This window comes from Tyto alba, unplaced genomic scaffold (genome assembly GCF_018691265.1).
Source record: "Tyto alba isolate M040663 unplaced genomic scaffold, T.alba_DEE_v4.0 Super-Scaffold_39, whole genome shotgun sequence".
In the NCBI taxonomy this organism is placed as follows: domain Eukaryota; kingdom Metazoa; phylum Chordata; class Aves; order Strigiformes; family Tytonidae; genus Tyto; species Tyto alba.
This window is the reverse complement of record NW_024881314.1, coordinates 9087868-9107766: the sequence shown is the minus strand read 5'-3', so window position 1 is coordinate 9107766 and position 19899 is coordinate 9087868. Positions and strand designations below refer to the sequence as shown.

At 39.4% G+C, this 19899-nt stretch overlaps 1 protein-coding gene across 10 annotated transcripts in view; it reads left to right on the top strand.

Moving 5' to 3' along the window:
* TNRC6C (trinucleotide repeat containing adaptor 6C) overlaps positions 1-19899 on the top strand; it is a 92844-nt gene that overhangs the window by 48593 nt on the left and 24352 nt on the right. For 5 of the 10 annotated variants that reach the window (XM_033002512.2, XM_033002507.2, XM_033002502.2 and 2 more), the window contains 7 exons: positions 1055-3646; positions 11390-11599; positions 12867-13033; positions 13701-13805; positions 14247-14327; positions 14994-15051; positions 15267-15412. In XM_033002512.2, coding sequence (XP_032858403.1) covers positions 1273-3646; positions 11390-11599; positions 12867-13033; positions 13701-13805; positions 14247-14327; positions 14994-15051; positions 15267-15412 — 3141 coding nt within the window. In that variant the 5' untranslated portion in view covers positions 1055-1272. The remainder of the gene's footprint in view (positions 1-1054; positions 3647-11389; positions 11600-12866; positions 13034-13700; positions 13806-14246; positions 14328-14993; positions 15052-15266; positions 15413-19899) is intronic. The other 5 variants (XM_033002509.2, XM_033002506.2, XM_033002508.2 and 2 more) reach the window with 2 other exon arrangements.

The window sequence follows — 19899 nt, the reverse complement described above, 5'->3', positions numbered from 1 at the left end:
ATCCCTAGGATCAGACTGAATTATTTGCCATAAAATTCCCATCAGAAGAAACTAAAAGGAGCAATCTGTACTAGAAATCTTGCAGAGAGCAATCAGGATGTAAAGTAAATGCTAAAACTTGAACTAAGCTTGAGTTCTTAGCATGAGGAGTGTGTCTTGCAGTTTAACTTTTTATCCTAGCAAGCAATTAGATGCTCTAGAGCTTTTGTTTAATTTTTTGGATTAGTGTCTACATTTGAGGATGTGGCCGGTGCTCTGAATTGACTGTCTTCTGAGTATCTGTACAACATCACATTGATTTTCATTGGATTGGGGGGGAATTTGAACTGTATGTGCAAGTGCAAAAGAATGTTTACACGGTGAAGTCCTTATAGAGATAAGTATCTTGACAAAACTGTTATTTAGCAATGCCTAAGTTCTCTGCTAAAATGTAAGTTACAGTAGTGGTGTTTAAATCTATAACTGACACCAAACAGTAAGGGTGGCTGTCCGTATTTGTCCTTTATTTACAGAAAGGGTTGAAAACCTAAATGCACTATGAATTTAGTGTGTTGAGCGTGATGTGAGTGTGTATGTAATATGTAATGGCAGGCAGACATTTTACATTTTTTGTGGGATGCTCTTGCTTTATGTTCCTCTGAAGAATGAGAATTGAGTCAAAATAAATGGTAAGAGTCTGCTGCATACCTTCTGCATTTTTTCTGTATTGGCCTTTTAGGTTTTTCACATAGATTATTGTATTTGCTATCCTTATTTATTGCCTGCTTATTATTTTTACTAGTATACTAAGGGATACAAAACATCTTTGTTGCTCTGTTCTAAAAGTGAATTGTTCCATTATTTTAATTGAGAGTTTTGCCAGATTAAAAAAAAAACTAAATATGAGCATCATGCTTTATCGTAGTGAGGAAAATTGCTGTATTATGTTAGAGAATGTACTGTAAATTTTAGCAGAATGCAGTGTTGTAACTAGCAATGTAAAATAGTGCTTAATAGAGGGCTTTTGCAGTGCTTGAGCAGTGGACTCATTTTTAACCTTGTTGGATCCTTTCAGATCTCAGCCACAGTGGATTGGGAGACCATTATGAGAATTCCCACTGGGGACAGCAGCCCGCTTTCAGGAGTGAAGGCAACTGCAGCTGGGATAAAGTGATAATAGACAGGACTGACAAGGAAGCGTGGCCTTCCATTACCGGAGCTGAGACTGAGTCTGCCTCAGAATGTACTACAGACACTGACTCTGCCTCCAACTGTGGCTCAGAGAACAGTAGCATGGCTACAGGGAGTGCCCAAGGCAACTTCACTGGACATACAAAGAAAACTAATGGCAATAATGGCGCCAATGGAGCACTCGTCCAAAGCACTTCTAACCAGAGTGCCCTTGGAGCTGGTGGAGCAAACGGTAACGGCAACTCGGCCAGAGTGTGGGGTGTGGCTGCGGGCTCCAGCTCTGGCCTAGCTCACTGCTCTGCCAGTGGTGGGGATGGAAAGATGGACAACATGATGGGAGATGGTAGAAGTCAGAACTGCTGGGGTGCTTCCAACTCGAATGCTGGCATTAATCTTAACCTTAACCCTAATGCCAATCCAGCTGCCTGGCCTGTACTTGGACATGAAGGAACTGTGGGAGCAGGCAACCCTTCCAGTATTTGCAGTCCAGTCAGTGCCATAGGTCAGAACATGGGCAACCAGAACGGGAACCCAACAGGCACCTTAGGTGCTTGGGGAAACTTGCTGCCGCAAGAGAGCACAGAACCACAAACGTCCACTTCTCAGAATGTGTCTTTCAGCGTACAACCTCAGAACCTTAACACTGATGGACCAAATAACACTAACCCCATGAACTCTTCACCAAACCCTATCAATGCAATGCAGACAAATGGACTGCCGAACTGGGGGATGGCTGTTGGTATGGGGGCCATCATCCCGCCCCACCTGCAAGGCCTTCCTGGTGCTAACGGAACATCAGTTTCTCAAGTCAGCGGGGGCAGTGGTGAAGGAATGGGCAGTTCAGTGTGGGGGATGTCCCCAGGTAATCCTGCCACAGGAAACAGCAATTCTGGGTTCAGTCAGGGGAATGGAGACACTGTGAACTCAGCATTAAGTGCTAAACAAAATGGATCCAGCAGTGCTGTGCAAAAGGAAGGAAACGGAACGAGCGCGTGGGATTCGGGGCCTCCCTCTGGTCCTGGGGTACTAGCGTGGGGCAGGGGTGGTGGCAACAGCGGTGTTGGTAGTATGCATTCTGGAGCTTGGGGCCACCCCAACCGCAACACCAGTAACGGTGTGAATGGCGAATGGGGCAAACCCCCAAACCAGCATTCCAATAGCGACATCAATGGGAAAGGATCAACAGGGTGGGATAGCTCTAGTGTTACCAGTCCGAATCCTGCCATGCAGCAGGGCAATGAACAAATAAACTCTTGGGCCAAAGCTGCAGCATCTGGCACCACAGCTAGTGAAGGAAGTAATGACAGTGGTGGGAGTCAAAATGAAGGCAGTACTGGGAGGGAGGGGGCTGGAGAGGGCAGGAGGAGAGACAAAGGGATGATAGACCAAGGGCAAGTTCAGTTGCCAAGAAATGACCTTGACCCCAGGGTCCTGTCCAATACGGGGTGGGGACAGACCCCTGTAAAGCAAAACACTGCCTGGGAATTTGAAGAGTCCCCAAGGTCTGAACGAAAGAATGACAATGGAACAGAGGCCTGGGGTTGTGCAGCTACTCAATCTTCAAACTCAGGGGGGAAGAACGATGGGTCCATCATGAACAGTACAAATACCTCTTCAGTATCTGGGTGGGTCAACTCTCCACCGGCAGCTGTTCCAACAAATACAGGTTGGGGAGACAATAACAACAAAGCACCAAATGGCCCAGGGGGATGGGGAGAGTCAGCAAGCTCTACTACTGTTAATAATGCTGCTGCTGCCAAAAGCGGCCACGCTTGGAGTGGGACCGCAAATCAGGAGGACAAATCACCTACCTGGGGTGAGCCTCAGAAACCCAAATCTCAAAACTGGGGAGATGGACAGAAATCAAATCCAAGCTGGACTTCAGGAGGTGGAGATTGGACAGATTCATCATCTGTTGCTGGACACTTGGGTGATGGGAAGAAGAATGGATCTGGATGGGATTCTGACAATAGATCAGGGTCTGGTTGGAATGATTCCACAAGGTCTGGGACCAGTGGGTGGGGAAATGGCACAAACAGCAAGGCTAATACAGGTACAAGTTGGGGGGAATCTTTAAAGCCGGGCCCCCAGCAAAATTGGGCTAATAAACCCCAGGACAACAATGTGAGTAACTGGGGAGGAGCTGCTTCTGTAAAACAGACGGGGTCAGGGTGGGTTGGTGGGCCAGTGCCAGCCAAACAAAAAGAGAACTGTGAGGCAACTGGCTGGGAAGAGCCATCTCCACCGTCCATTCGCCGCAAGATGGAAATCGATGATGGTACCTCAGCTTGGGGCGACCCAAATTACAACAACAACAAGACTGTAAACATGTGGGATAGAAATAATCCTATAATTCAGAGCAGTACCACAACCAATACCACCACCACTAGCACCATTATCAACACAAATATGGTTGAACCTCAGCCATCGCACCAGTCAAGTGCCCAGCCGAACCGGTCCCCGCTGCTTGGTCCAGGTATGAAAATAGTTTTATAAGATACTTTATACCAGTACCTATTACTGAATGCTGTCTGGCCTGATCAGTGTGTAGTTACACGTTAAAGATAGAAAACAGGTATTTATGCCACAGAATAAGTTTATTCATTTACTCTGAAGCAGTGTTAACGTCTTGTCTTGAGAGCAGAACCTGGGGAACCTGGCACACAAGCTTCCATAGTTCAAGTGAATGTAGGAAAGGCTTGAAACAGTATCTGGCCAATAATGTGCTAAGTCCTTAGATTTTTGATCCCTATTTATTTTGTCAGCTCCTCCACAGTTACTTAGCACCTTCTTTTAATTCAGGCATTTGAGAGTTTGGGGTCTTTTTGCTAACCTTTTTTCTCTTATTTGTCTTCTGTTACCATTCCTCAGTCTTTGTTCTTGTTTAGACAGCACGCATCTGTTTCTTTTCTGCAACCCTATCTCTTGGCAACATGTTTTTTAACGGTTGCATGAATCTAGGCTGTTGCTGTTTCTCTGTCTTCTGTTTGTTGTCTTTTATGAAGAAAAGGCTCTTTTCCATACTTCAGGTCTCAAGCACTGGTAGTATCCTGGACTTTTATGTGATTCTCATAAAGCTGGATTGATTAAAGATGTTAATATTTAGGGTGGCTGGGAAAAGTTATTCTAACTTCAGCTGCATTCCAAAGACAAGTTTTTAGGCATCTAGGAATTTTTCTAATCAAAGACAAGGTACTGTTGTAGGAAAGCAGTAAGGAATAAAAATGGGGAAAAAAATTAGAAAAACGCTTAGGAGGGAGGTATTTAAATAAAAGTCACTAGCAGCCCTGCTCTGTATCATGACCACAGACGTCTCAAAATAAATCTAATCTTGCAGTGCTCTTTGAAATTCTTCATCTGATTTTTGTCTCCAAGTTTTTGTTTCGTCTTGGTCATGGCTAAATATTGACTTTTTAACCATGTTTTTCTCCAAGTGGGATTTGTTCTACTTCTCGTATTTCCATCATTTTTCTCTTTGATGTTTTGAAATAATTCAAACTTACTGTAATGTCTGTGTATAAATAGTCTCATGTTCCCTACTCTGGTCAAATATTTTAACAGTTGACAGTATCTTATTTTAATAAAATAACATGTGCTCCAGAAGGAGAAGTCTTTAAATAGGTTTGTACTTGGTCAATCCAACATACATGATCTATAATTCGTTTACTTTAAATGTATTTCATCCATATTTAAAACTTTACTTGTGAAACTGAAAATTCAAATTCCGGAGTTGTAGTGGAGATATCATGAAAGTGGTGTTTTGGTTGGTTTTTGGTTGGGGTTTTGGGTGTTTTCTTTTTTCATTAGGCTGATTTTTGGATGGTTACATTGGTGCTTGTAAAACTGTTTATCTACAGCAGTGTATTGCTAATGCTGTTCAGATTATCTAACACCTAGCAGAGGAAAACTTACTGTTTTGAGTCCCTCAGATTTTGAAAATGGCATTTTAAAACTGGTGTTAATCTACAGTGATTCCTCTGGAGAATAGATGGTAGCAAGGAAAGGGTTTCTTTGAAGTAACATGTTTATGCAGTCAGAGAACTGCTTATTAATCTGTAACCACTCAAGCTACCACATGACTAGGTTAAAATGACAGTATTGTGCATCTTGCAAAAATGTTAATGAGAAAGATTCTAAGATACTAAAGCAAAAACAGCTCTCAGAATATACTTAAGACAGCGTTCAAGAAAGAGGATAAACTGAGTAACAGTGAAGACAATTTAAAATACAGTTCTGATGTTAAAATGTAGATCAAGTTATAGAGGGCATAATGTAGGCCTTCTGTTGTGTATTTTTGCTTGCATACGCTTAGAGTTGTGTACATAGGTACAAATATAAAGGCAATACATGGAAATACTTTGAAAGATTATTGTCTAATCTACAAATGGAAGCTAGGAACAGTCCCCTGTGCCTTTATGTGTTATGCCCATCTTTACTTTTGACTGTGCCCAAGAGGGGATAGTCTTGTGCTTATCTTACACAGAAAGAACAGAAAATGTAATTTAAAATGACATGTATTAGCATCCCCATTCAAAGTGCAAGAGACCTATTTTTAACACTGCATATAGTACGTAGCAGCTGCCGAGCGATATCCTGTTGGTCTTTGTGGAAATTTACACAGACTTGAAACATCTACAAATCATGTCCCGTCTGGGACAGCTAAAGGATGAGAAGCAAGTAATGAGCGGCTTTCCTATGACACAGACATTGGCTTGCAGTTTGTTGTCATGCTGTTTAACCTTATTTTTTCTTACTCCGATTCCCTGTGCTGTTGGCTATGCATTTCCAACCTCTACAGTAAGGGAGATCAGAATCCTGTAGCCAGGAGACCTCTGTGATCCACAACCAAATTTCATCCAACAGCAGTTCTTTTCCATGTGCAGTATTTCCATGCAAAACGTGGTTGTGTAATTAAAGGCTGTGCCATAGGGCACAGGTTAAGTGCTCATCTACAATATTACACTTGAACCAAGTAGTTATCACTGGCATTTTGTCTTCCGCATGGGTCATGGTGTGCTTTGCCAATCATTTTTATGATTCCCAGTAATTCAGAGAATATCACAAATAAGGAATCATGGTTTCTGTTCCTGTATAAGTAGGGAAGTGTAGTTTACCTATAAGATGACACAGTCGCGCTTCCTGAAAGCAAAGAGGATTTTAATTTTGCTGTACAACACTAGTTGGCTGTTCCCAAAGGAGCAGCAGTCCCTTTGGGGTTTTAAGTTTATACTATGTTAGTTTATAAATGCAGGCCAAGCTACAGGTTTGTTATTCAAGTTGTCACTCATCCCCCAGAAGTTCTCAAAATTCTTTGAATACAGAACTTAAAAACTGTTGATGGGAAGCAGATACTGGTACACGTTTGATGAAAATGCATAATGTTCTAAGGAGTTTTTTTTTTTCTACTGGAAAAAAGGAGAGGATAGATAATGTGATAAACATAGTCCTTTCTGATTATAGAAGCTTGCTCACAAACCACGGGTGAGTTATTTAGAAAGATGAGCAGAACGCTTGTGGTTTTGCTTTAGATTCAATTTTTATTAAAATTACTTGTGCCTAATTCTTACCAGTACTTTTAACTCCTGCAACTTCGATGCAAGGGGATTAAGAAGTGGGAAAATGTTTTGCAAAACAGGGATGATTAAAAGAGAAATATTTGGATCCCAAAAGGCACCAGATCCTTCTTCCAAATGTGGAGTGGGCTTGATGCTGTCCTGTTCGCATTAGGTAGGCAGACCCTGGCAGGGTTCCAACTGCCCATCTTCCCGCTGAGAAAAGAAGCAACAACAGATAATGTAGGCTTCCCTCTGGAGATTTTAGGTCAAAAATTAAGGTCTTTTTGGTTCCTAATGAGCAAGGGGCTAAAGTTTTAAAAGCTGAACCAGGTCTGTGTTCTGAAAGCTCTGAACATCTCTCTGTTCCTTTTATAATCCTGTGTCATTGTCTCGGTGGCAGCTTCTGTGTCATTCATAGTGCGTAATTTATGTGAAACAGAGAATGCAAGTGATGCGTTTTCCTTACTTTGGACTCCCATCAGAATGGATTTGAAGCCAGATCAGCTTTGAGCTCCCTTAGGTTGCTCATCTGAAAACTTAAAATCCTGTTGTGGATGGTCAGCCTTCTAACAACAAAGTTCTGGGGGACAGCCAGGTGATACGGAGAAACCTGTCCTCTATTTTCACACAAGGTTGATCTCATTGCTGAAAGCCAACTAAGAGATTCCCTAATGCTGAGCGAAATAAGAAGGCATGGAGCTCCACTGCATGAACTGGAATACCTCTCAGAAAATGAAGTTTTGAAAGGTTAAGGGTTCCAGGTGACTCTTAAAATAACCCTCACACACACACACACCCTATAGCTTATTTATTTTCTATTATTAGCAGACTAACTAGTGACTATTTTAGTAAACAATATATTTTCTACCTAATTTCTTCCCTTTTCATCTACATAAGGTTCTAATATTTTCATTTGCCTGCATTGTAGTCATATGCTCTGCTGTTTATCATGGACCAAACAACTTCAAGGAAAACAGTTTCTGCCATCCAAATGGCTATAGGGTTATTTTGAGGGAAAACAACTGCATCCTGCCACAGCTTAGTTAACATTTCACTTTCCCTTGAGGATTTCCTGTTGGCTGTGGCCCAATGTTAATTATGTTTTTATTTCTATAAAACAAAGCTCTGCCAATGTGTCCATGTTTATTACTCGCTATGATCTTTTTGTTTCTTGCAATTCTAACAGTGTTTAAAAACTTCACTATTAAAACCTTACTTTCTTGCCAAAGAACCCTTTAATGGAGCTCATTCTGTTGCAAAACAACATTCATGCGAATCTGGGTGTTTTTTAAGTCATGGAGCTTTTTCTCAGGAAAACATAAATGTATATTATTTTCATAAAGAAAATAGTAAGTTCTCTCGGAGCAGAATTTTTGAAAATGTTAGGGAGAGTCAGATTTTGAGACCACCGTGAAGGTGTTTTTCCCCCAAACAGCTGTGTAAAGAAACTTAAAAGTAGCTTCTGCATTCCTTGAGCCCACTGTAACGCCGTTTGTGAGCTGCCTTTATTACGAGGTACATGATAGTACTGGAAAGCATCACGCTGACAGAAGCAAGCGATTGGGACTACAGACTCTTTGAACTAATATTCCACCTCTGTCCACCAGCATACTGGGTTATTTTAAAAATTGAGAAAAAACCTTGTTTTAAAAAGAGAGTCCTTTGGAGAATACAAAGTAAATTTCTTCTTTCACCTGTAGAATTTTGCATCATTCATTCGAAAATGTAACTTTATTCACCTTTTTACATTTCTAAGGCAGAATTCTGTGGAGTCATAAAAAGGTAGCACAGATAGTAACGTTAGGACAGCAGGTACTCAACACAGAGAGGAAAACAGGTTTGTAATTGAGAAGTACCCTGGAATTTACATACCGGTTAATTTTTGCAGTGCACAAGTTATTTCTCCAACAGCCTTCAGGTTTGATTTACTAATTTCCTGCACTTAATTTGGCCTCTTAAGATAGTTTTGAAAACTTTTAGTGGATGCATTTTGTTTGCTTTTACGTACTTGCCAAACATTCTCTTTTAGTAAAGTCTGGCTCCCTCATTATTTGTAATCCCGTATTATTTACTGCTCAGCGCATTTAAAGCACTTAACTCAAAATAACTTTGACATTACACATCTGTGGTCTTTAATCAATGTTGTTGAATTTATAGTAAAGAACAACAGAAGAACCAGTTCTTTTGAGTTTTTATTCTACAGCTTAGCACACTTTACCTTTTCAATATATGAATTGTGCTTTAAGGTTGATTTCATAAATTGAATTACTTAAAGTTTCCAGTATAGGTTGTGTGAACTCAGGGAAATATTAGTATTCTACACTCTCTCTGTTTGTATTTGTATTCTAGTTGGAGCTTTAGAGATGTTTTGTTTTCTGTTTCATTTGCCTGCAGTTAATCTTTTTCAGATGCCAGTATGATTAAATACACATAGTTGTCTGACAAGTTTGCCTGCTGAGTAGTGAGGCAAAAATTCAAATGAAGAGTTCCTTAAATAAAGTTGGCTTAAAGATATAAGCAGAAAGCTTGATTTTAGATGCAACACCATGGAAGTTGTCATGTTAAGAAGTTCCCTTATATACATACAAGTGTGTGTCTGCAGGTTTGTCTTCTGTACACATTTTAAAATGACCAGAAATTTAAGATATGTTGATAGAGTTTAGAACACAGTATTTTTATTTCAAATGGAAATAAATTTAATGAAACAGTGAAATGTTGGGTTGTTTCAAGAGAATATTTTAAAACACAGTGAATCTTGCAGATAGTGAAGGACCTTTATTAAGCTACATGTTCCTGAACATGTAAGCTTAGTTTGGATATGTTTTGTGTCATATGTACTTTTATCAGTATCTGAGAGAACTGCAGTTGCTTTAAGAAATAGAGCCTAAAATAAATATCTAATACGGTAACTCTGGATGGTGAACAGGTATGAGTGCATCTATTTGAAAGGATTTTTTTTCCTCTGCTAGCAAGTGTTTGAGTTATTATTGGTGATGTACCTTTCCTGCAGGTTCTAGTAACAGAAATTCTGTTGAAAACACAAAGTTCTGCAAAGACTTGTTGCTCAGTGAAACACTTAGTACTGCTTAGTTAGCTTAATGTATTTCCAGGTACTTGTAAATAAAGTTCTTTTGTGGCAACTGCATTACCATTGTCTACCTACTTTAGGTGTCAGTTTGTGTAGAAAATGTTATGTTTCTGCTTTTTGAAACCTTTCCTGAGTATTTCTACAGATACCATTGGGGAGCAAAATAGGAACGGTGCTGCAGCAAAGTAGGCATCTAGTACTGAAATGATAAAAATTGGCTGAAACCAGAAATTACACTCTTTTCTTGGGTAGTAGAAAAAACAGGTTTCTTTCTTACAAGGTCTGGTTCCATGTTGTGAGCTGCCAGAAGTTACAGATTTGTCAGAACAATAGTTGATGGAAATAAAATACCCGGATTTAATAATTTTCATCTCCAGTTAAAAGCGAACACGTTCCTGAATTAGCAGCCTAATTAGCAGTAAAAGTTTTAAGCAGACTGAATTCTGCAATACTTGCTGAGATCTCGGTTGTCGTGTAATGGAATGCTTTTTGTGATAGTTGTAGGAAAATAGGTTAATATCAGGTGTATGTAAAAACTTTGTTTTCTTGCCTGGTATGTATCTGTGTCTCTTGTATATTTTTAAAAAGTACCTTGAACTCAATCTATGATCCAAATTTGTCTCTTCAGAAAAGACTTCTTTTAAGAGGTAATGGTAATTTTAAATTCAATTTACAATTCTGCTGTGTTGGTCAGTGTTGCTCTTTAGGACACAGAAGGTATATGGCTGTTCCTGGCACATTCAACTTAGTGCTAAAATCGGTGTCATATGGACTTAAGCGCCTTATATTCAAGCCAAGCCAGACTAAGACCGTTTCTTTACAGTAGCTTATGTCTTTCAATAAGTCAAAATAATATTCTGTAGGAAAACAATGATTTCTACCTGCTGTTCCTCACGATCTGACTATAGATTCTAATTGCAGGCTTGTCTAGTTCTCCTTAAAAAATCTTATTTATTATAATGTAGAGGCTCAGTGATGAAGGGGAACATAGGGAACACAGTCAACCACGAGCTGTAATAAAAGCTTTAAGAAATGCATACAACATATATAATCTACATTGAAAATGGTAACAAACAAATATCTTACTCGTAGGGCATGAGAAAAGAGACTTGATAGTTTGCAAGTAGTTAAAATGAATTCAAACAGCTTTAAATCTTTCCGTGGAGCGAGGCCCAGCGCAGGTTGGGGTCCTGTCTCCTGAGCGCTGGCACTGCTGTGTGCGCTCCCCGCGCCCTGTTTGGGCTGCTCGGAGAAGTCACCGTGTAAGCAACTGATCCCGTGGGACCAGGTCTGGTGCTCATGTGGCAGCCTGACTGCTCCTGGCTATGTTAAAAATACTCTTTCTCCCTTGATGACTTAGCATTAGTATTCAGTTAAGAAAAAGACTTTCAAGGCCAAATCAAGGGGATTTTTTTTTTTTTTTTTTTTTTAATATCCTTACTTAGAATCAATGTGTCTACTTGCTGGTTCATAATTTTTCCAGACAAACGCTTTCATAAAATGTTCATCTGTAAAATTACTGACAAAAAACCCCTCTCCTCTTGTCACTGTTCTTCTCTCCTTCTCCTTGCTTCAGCAGGCTGGGGAGAAATGCCTACTGTCCACACAAAGACCGAAGCTTCTTGGGGAGAGCCGTCATCCCCTTCTGCTGCAGTTGATAATGGCACTTCAGCATGGGGGAAACCCCCCAGCAGTGGTACAGGGTGGGGAGATAATCCTGCCGAATCGGCAGGGACATACGGAAGAACAAATGCTCCAGCTGCTGCCCCAGCACTGTGCAAACCAGGTATGTGTGTGGACGTGTGGACTGACCTGAGAGGTTGGGGGAAAGAGCAAAGTGTGTTTGCTTCTGCCAGCGTTTTCAAACAGCACTTGTGGGTTTCTGTGCTTTCAAATCAGAGACTGTCTTAATAATTTAATTCTCAAAACTACATTAGCTCTCCCAAAATGTTGATATTCCAGATACCAAATTCATATAAAAATGTGCATATAGTGCATCGATCCAGTAAATTGAAAGGTATTCCTTGGAGTGTTTTTGTGTACTTTGAAAGCAGTATAGTAGAGATGCAGGAAACGGAAACTGTGGAAGAATGTGAATAGTACTTATCCCTGGGTGCCTAAAAGAAACCTGTGTTGGGATGAAAAGCAACTGATCTCAGTCAAGACCGGATTGATTCTGGTTGGAAAAGCGACACGCGAGAACAACTAATCATAAAGTCATAACCTCACTGCTCGGTTAAACTGAGGGAGTGGATATCTTCATCAGCTGCTAAACCTGTTCACAGGTTCAGGAACATCCTGAACTTCTTGCTGCTTAACAATTCCTAACCAATGTTACTTGATACAAATCCTCCATCTCTAAATGCCTTGAAGGCTGTAGTGCTTGTTTTAGACTTCTGTTTTGGCTGTGGAAATTTTTAAATTTCACTCTTGCAAAATACAACACTGACAGATGTTTAGAAGGCCCAGAAAATCTAAAAAGAGGAGTGAGAGGTCTGAAGATGAGTAATCCCAGCTTTAACAGAGTAAACAGAATAAAGCGGAATAAGGTGACACAATCTTGTCACTGAATGTAAAGTGTTCCCTGCAGCCCACATGATCCTTTCACATTCTGTTTGTCTGAGATGGGAATGAGTTTCTGACTGTTAATGACCTTAAAATTTGGTTTTGTTCATCAGAAGAATGTGGCCGGTAAAATGGTGAGATTCATTGAAAGTAAAATAGCACTCTAACAAGTGTGTGGTCATACTTTTGGTTCCTTGTTCCTAGGAGATTTGAATGACTGTGACCACAGATCTTACTTGTTCAGGAGAAAGCAAAACTTGCTGATTCTGGACTTTCATCTGTAAAGTATTTAGAGAACTTTTCTTTTTTGCTAGCTGCAAAGACGGTGAACTTAACATTTAATGGCAATTAAGCTACCTGATGAACCTCTGTGTCTCTGGAAAATACTCAAATGTTAGCATACTGGCTATGGCATGAAAAGATACTTGTGTAAAATTTGCAGGAAATTGAACAAGATTTTTTCTGCTCCTTCTTGCCTTCCCTTACAGCTTCAAAATCTATGCAAGAAGGCTGGGGCAGTGGTGGGGATGAAGTGAATCTCAGTACTAGTCAGTGGGAAGATGAGGAAGGAGATATGTGGAATAATACTGCTTCACAAGAGAGCAGCTCCTCCTGTAATTCCTGGGGGAACGCCCCGAAGAAAGGACTTCAAAAGGTAAGACAAAAATAAAGATACTCTCTAGAAAAGAGTGGAATTAGTATAACATTTATAGAATAAGTTGTCACAAATTTTCTGTTGCATTACACCTGAACTCTTAAATTAGACCTCTGACATGTGAACACAAACACAGCTTGCCACTACAGTGGTTCAAGTACAGCCTACCTTGTTTCCAGGGGAAAATGGGAGATCTTTGACTTTAAGCGTGTCAGATGCTTTGGGAGTGTTTTTGTTGTTGTTGCTTTTGTTTTTGCTAAGTTTTATAAGCTTCCATGTATTCTAAAGAAATGATAATGTATTAACAGAAAAAGAAAAGATGTTAAGGGGGCTTTCCAAGACTTTCCATGGTGGTGGAAAATCAAACAATAGTTTGCGTTGAAGTGGTTCAACAGAAAATAACTATTTCATGTTTGTGAGAAAAACCAGATAATTATAAGGTGTGTATTGGTATGAGAACAAAGCAAACTTGCGTTAATGCCGCACTCAATCTAAAACATAGACAATTATGTTAAGTTTTCCATTGCACAGCCTTTATTTCAGGACAAGGCCAGGCTGTAACTTAAAGGAATTGGGAATGCATTTAGCCAGTTTGTTTGTTATTCCATTAGCCAACAGTTAGGCCAGTGATTTGATCAAGTATGGTTGTTTCTTGTACTGTCCGCAGCCCAAAACAAATCCACGCTTGTCCCTTGGTACTTTCTGGAGAACTGAAAGGAAGAGACTTCTTAAGGATTTTGTGATAGAAAAGCTGCACAGAGATCTTTTAAAGGTGTTTATCTAGACGCTCTTGTTTGTTTTTAAGAAAATACACTGAGTAACATTCTTAACTTCAAGGTTGCAAACTTGTTTTTGGGAATGTTTTTCAGGAAGTGTTGTACTATTTCAGAAACTTTTATTTCATTATGTTTTTCTGCCAAGGATTAAAATGAAATATGTAAATTCAAAGGTGGCTTTAATTCATCAAATCAAATACTAAATAGTACACTGAACACCTATTCAGCTGAGATAAAATTTGTACACTTTGTGGGGGAAGAGAATCGTAGTTACATTGTTCAGAGGGTTCTTCAATACTTTCTAAATTAATGTACTAATACATCTTTCAGTAGCATGTATTATTAATACAAAAAACTTACCATGTATTTTATGTGCATCTCACTAGTATGACTATGGGAACCAGACCATTAATGGAATCTCCCATTTATTTACTAAGGGCATGAAGACATCTAGCAAGCAGGATGAGGCCTGGATCATGAACCGTCTGATAAAACAGCTCACAGACATGGGCTTCCCTGTGAGTAGTGCTTGTAGCTAGCACACCTGGGGCTTAGCTTTTGTAGCTTGTGGTTCTGACTTCCGATGTTTCAGACTGTAGCTACAAAAAGATCTTCAGTCTCTTCTTCAGACCGGGAGGTAGTTCTGTTACCTTCATTTAGACATTTACTCTAATTTCAGAAATCTATCATAAGCTAGTAAAGTGTTTTCTGAGATTACTTGGTGATATATTTTGTGTAATGATGTTTATAGATATTTTGAAATTCAGAGTTTTATAACAACAGGTGTTTGAACTTCAGTAATAATTCCACTCCTCTTCCCTTTTCTTATTGAACAGGTGAAATTAGAGCATAGCCATTTTTGAGGGTTCGATGGGGTTTTTTTACTTTTTTTTTTTTTTTAAAGAGGAAGCCATATCATAGTGTTAAGTTGTCCATAGAAAACAAGAAGAAATTTAAACAGAACAGTATGATTTGACCTTGTAGAACTGGTACTTCCTTAACAAACCGAACCTGAATTGTTGCAGGAATTGCCAAAAGCAGAAAAAAGTGTGCACAGACATTATTTGTGTTGATAAATAAATATTAAATCCAGAATTTAAGAGACATATCTGTTTTCTTGGTTTTCTTTGAAATCATGTAAGCATGATTACATTTTCTCTTAATATAATCAATATTTTTGACAGAGAGAGCCAGCGGAAGAGGCCTTGAAGAGCAACAATATGAATCTCGATCAGGCCATGAGTAAGTATGTGTGTAACTAGATGTATTTTTTTTTTTCTTTAAAGCAACACAGGAACCATTCACGATTCTGAGAGTTTGATCTTACCCAGATCAATTGGATAATATTTATTTTCTCACTGTTGCTTTTGTAAACAAGACCTACTTCTCTGAACTACTGTTGGCATATTCACTGTCTTTGCATCACCTTTTTCAATATATTTCACCTTTCTGTGAAGGTGCTCTGCTGGAAAAGAAGGTGGAAATGGACAAGCGTGGAATGGGAGTGACCGACTATAATGGAATGGTCACCAAACCCCTTGGCTGCCGCCCACCACCAATCTCCAAAGAGTCTTCCATGGACCGCCCCACCTTCCTTGACAAGGTAAGTTCAGAAACATGAATGTGATACACAAGTCAAAAGTGTACATGGTGTAGGAATATTGATAATTTCCACTGTCTGTTTAGAAAGCTGGAGAGAGAAATGCGATAGATAATTACATATTGCTTTGTTCTTTTTCCTCTCCTTTTTTAATCTTCTGGGGAATTTAGTCCTTGTGGAAAGGACGAGTGATTTGATTCCAACATAGAAATAAACAATGGTCAGCCCCAGTGTTACACTTAAAACTTATTAAGGAGTCAGTAAATCAGTGGAACTAGAAACAAGATAAAAAAGAAATGGAATACAGAAAGCCTTTCACTCTGCGAGAGTCCAGAGAGTCCGTGACCTCTGCCCAAACTAATGATCAGGGAGGACCAAGGCCAAAAGCTTCAAGAATTAGGCTCCTAATTCCTGTTGTAGGTTAGAGCTCCTTATAGATTTCAGTGAAAGTTCAGTACTTAAATGAGGAGTTGAGGTACTTTTGTTAAGTCGAAGAGCAGACACGCACAGTCATAAATAGCATCTCTGATGAGCTTCCTTTTCTGTGATCATGTATGACAAATTTTCCAGCACCACTGGATGACTGAGGAGAAGGCCTCAGAAGTTTGTGGGATCCCAAAATCCAAGTGACTAAAGAAAAGGATGTAGAGAAAAGTGCAGCCAGATCTTCAGTAGGAAATGAGTTTTACAACCTGACAGAAAGTCCTACAAGGAGACCCACCAAATCACCTCAGAATTCCCCTGAAAAAATACGAATAAGGAAAGAACAATCTCTGGTGCCATTCTTTATTTCACAGGTTATTTGAAACGTTCATAAAGATGAAGGGTGCTGGTTTCTGAATGCAGAAATCAGTGCTTCTCGCAAACTGCTGAAACCAATTCATTTTACATAAGCTGTTTACAGGATGTGAGACAGTAATGATATCTAGTCTTGTTAACACAGACTGTATTAAAAATTTTACTGACCCTGAATAACGGTTATCTTTCCAGTCCTCCACCCTGTGTTTCCTTAACAGTCTTAACTATAGTGTTATCCTTAAAGTTATGGTATGTGTTGTGACAGGTTCCCAGGTGTTGCGCTAAGAAAATTAGCGTGGTGCTATGCTAGGACATCTGATAAATACTGACCTTATAATGACAACTATTACTATTTCTGCTGTCATCACAGTCTAAACAGTTTGCTCAGTTTTAGTGCTGGTACGATGCAAACTGTAAACAAGTTAATTTGATTAAACATAAATGTGTCTTACATAATTATGTGTTATTTGTATTAATAAGGAAAAATTAGCATCTCTATAAAATTTGCTTTAGCAGGTCCTTACATATCAAAAGTTTTTGTGATAGTTCAAATACTGCCATAGTGCTGCACAGTCTAGTGTCATGGCAGTTTCCCGCAAACATTATATATTAGAAAACTGCTTTTATGCTTTTGGGGAATAATAATATTTGTTCTTTCTGGGCTCCCTACTTACATCAGAATGAGGTGGTGTCCGTTATGTTGTTGTTCCCTAAGCCAGACTAAACTAATTGTGTATTTCCTACAATGTAAGGCTCAACCTGGATGCTCTTCCTTCTTTTTCTCTTCCTGCTGCATTAGGTTCACTCTTAACTATGGCAAACTTTATTGAATATGTTAATGGAAAGATCTCTCTCCTGACAAAGGTCACAAAATTCATACATGCATGCCAGTTAACCTTTTCTTTCCCAGAGTGACAATATCTTGAGTGGTAAAATTATTACCAGAGAGGGAGATGCATTATGTGCAGCATGATGCATAATTATAGAAACATACGTTAAACACAACTATTGCAAAGGGAGTACTAAAATCATTAATATTCATACAGCAAGTAAAATCTGTCAGTCTTGGCATAACCTGTCGCAGTGACTTTACTATAACAAAGGAAGTAATCCCAAACTATATTTGTTAGCCAGCGGTGTTGAGCAACTTGCTAAGTGAATGAAAAAAATGTAGTTCCTACTCTAAGAATAGATATTTTTTCCAAATAAATGCTTTCCAGATTTACAGCTCATGCTGCTGGAGTAACTCCTCCAAAACCTTTGTGCCCTTTGAGGTACTATTTCAGAGCATGAGCCTGGAGCTGTCTTGCTTCCTGCTCAGGTTATCCTTGGTCAGTGAACAGACTGTCTGCACAGCTGCACAAAGCACTCCAGCCAGTGTTCTGCATTTTACTTAATGTCTTATTGAGCCATTATCCTTTATGATTGGCTTTGCTGAGTGTCCAGCAAGTTGTAAGTTGGGTTAGTGTGCTCACTGCTACCACTCTTTCTCAGCTGATTCTCTCTGCTCACCTGAGTTGAGACTCCGTGATTTTTCTCTTGCATTTTCTCTGACAAGTAAAGCCAGCACCTACTTTATTTCTTTAACCTTAGGCATTTCAGGAGAGAGTATCCAGCCCTGACATTTGCTTCTGGATCCATTGAACTCCCTGTGTTCTCTGGATTAGTAGTGGTCTGTGCAGCTAAATATCACCTTTGAATGTTTGCTTTCACTTGTTCCTCCATGCTTGCTGCAGATACTCTTTACTCTGTGTCACACTGAGTCAATCTTTGGCACTCAGTGCTTTGCTGATTGTATTATTTTTCAGGATGTTAATCTTACCCTGTAGCACCATAAAAGGACAAGGGAGAAAATCCAGTGGCTTCGAGGAAATAAAGATCTAGCCTATCAGTACCCTGATACGTGATCTCAACCACGTTATCTTATACTTGGTGGTGAGCACACTGTACTTAGGTATCAGGTTGGCTTGAAGATGTTGCCTGATGTCTTCTGGAGCCATCAAATTTGTAAGAAAAGCATCTAAGATTTTCCTGGAATCATCCTTAAAAATATCAGAAGTAAGCCTGAGGGACTTCAAAGACTCCTTCCTTAAAGTGTGGGGATTTGGCTTGGGTACCACTCCGAAGTACTGGGACTCAAGTTTAGTGTGTATTCTCACTGCACCTATCGAGTGTTCTAAACTCAGAAGAAAAATCTGGTGGTTTGCTGACATGCACTGACCATCCCATAATTGAAAATCTTGAACCATACAGAGATATAACTTCATTTTTTAGCATAATTAGATGCAGGTGTTGAACTCTGGACCATTGTATTAGATGTATGTGATCAAAAGTCAGGTCAGCTCTCTGAAAAGAAGTGACATCAGCTTGATTTGGCATTAGCTCAAGCTTGCCTTCTGTGAGGCTTCTGTTAGTTCTATGGCAGATTCATTTTCCCTCCTGCTCTCCTCTGTCTTTGGGTTTTTTATGCTTTCTCCCATACTGCCAGCAGAGAGTTTTGTCTTCCTTTGCCCTGATGCGGCTTCCAAACTTTCTCCTAAATTCTTGAGCATATAGGAGACTGGAATTCTCACCTTACAAATGAGTCTCATTTTCACTACTGTCTTATTCACTGATCAGCTCTTCCTCTCTGCTGTTGAGAAATCCAGGTCTACAAGCCTTGATGCCTGTTTGTTGGCTGCAGTCATGTTCTTCCAAAAATATTCTGACTAGACTTTTTCTTTGTTTATAATTCGAACATAGTATTTGTTGGGGTTTTTTCAACCTCGCCCTTGACATTCTGATCCCATTTGTCTCTGGTGAGTGTGGTTGGTTTTTGCCTTTGGGATAACAAATGGGATATTTTATCATTAGGCAGAAATACTTCTGTAGGCCTTGCAATTGGATTATGAGGATCACTAGAATTTTAAGGTCGACTTTGAAATTCTTCTTCTTTCCTCCCTCTCTCTTTCCCATGATCCAGTGATTGTTTCTTTTTTTTTTTGAACTTCTGAATCTTGAAGCCTCTTTCATATTCCCGTATTTTCAAAAGTAAAAATACCAATGATGAGTACTTATTTGAGTATTGCATTTCCTGCAAGTGTATTTTGCCTAAATGTAATTCCTTTCAGGTTTGAAGAGAATTTATCTTGAGGTGGAGATTTTATTACTTGTTTTTTTGGAAAAGTTGATGGTGGTTTTTTGGGGTTTTGTTTTTTTTTTTTTTTTTCTTCCTGTTTTAAGAGGTTACTAATGTGTATTTTCTAATACTTCTGTAACTGACTTTATACAAAGACCTCTGCCAAATTCATCAGTCTCCCATCTGTCTCTTGGGACATTTTGATTCACGAAGTGGCAGTTGTTGGCAGGTGACTGCCAGAGTGTACAGGAATCCTCTGCTAAATTGTCCATATCTTACAGGCCTAAAAAATCTTTGAGTAATGCCACTTGCATTCTCATTCATATTTGGTACGTGAGACTATTGTGAGAGACTTTCTGAAGTCCTGAAAGTAATGTATTGTTGAGCACCAGTGTGGTGCTTTGTGTTGGATAACTGTAGGAGGGAATACTGCTACCGGTAGGATTTCTCAGTTGTCGAGTCCCTTCAGAAAGTTAAAAGCAGTTGTGATTGAGCATGATTTTGACAATTTAGATGTAGGGGATTTGTCTAATTGATTAGCCTGAGGGAGAAATGTAACATAAATTTGTAAGGA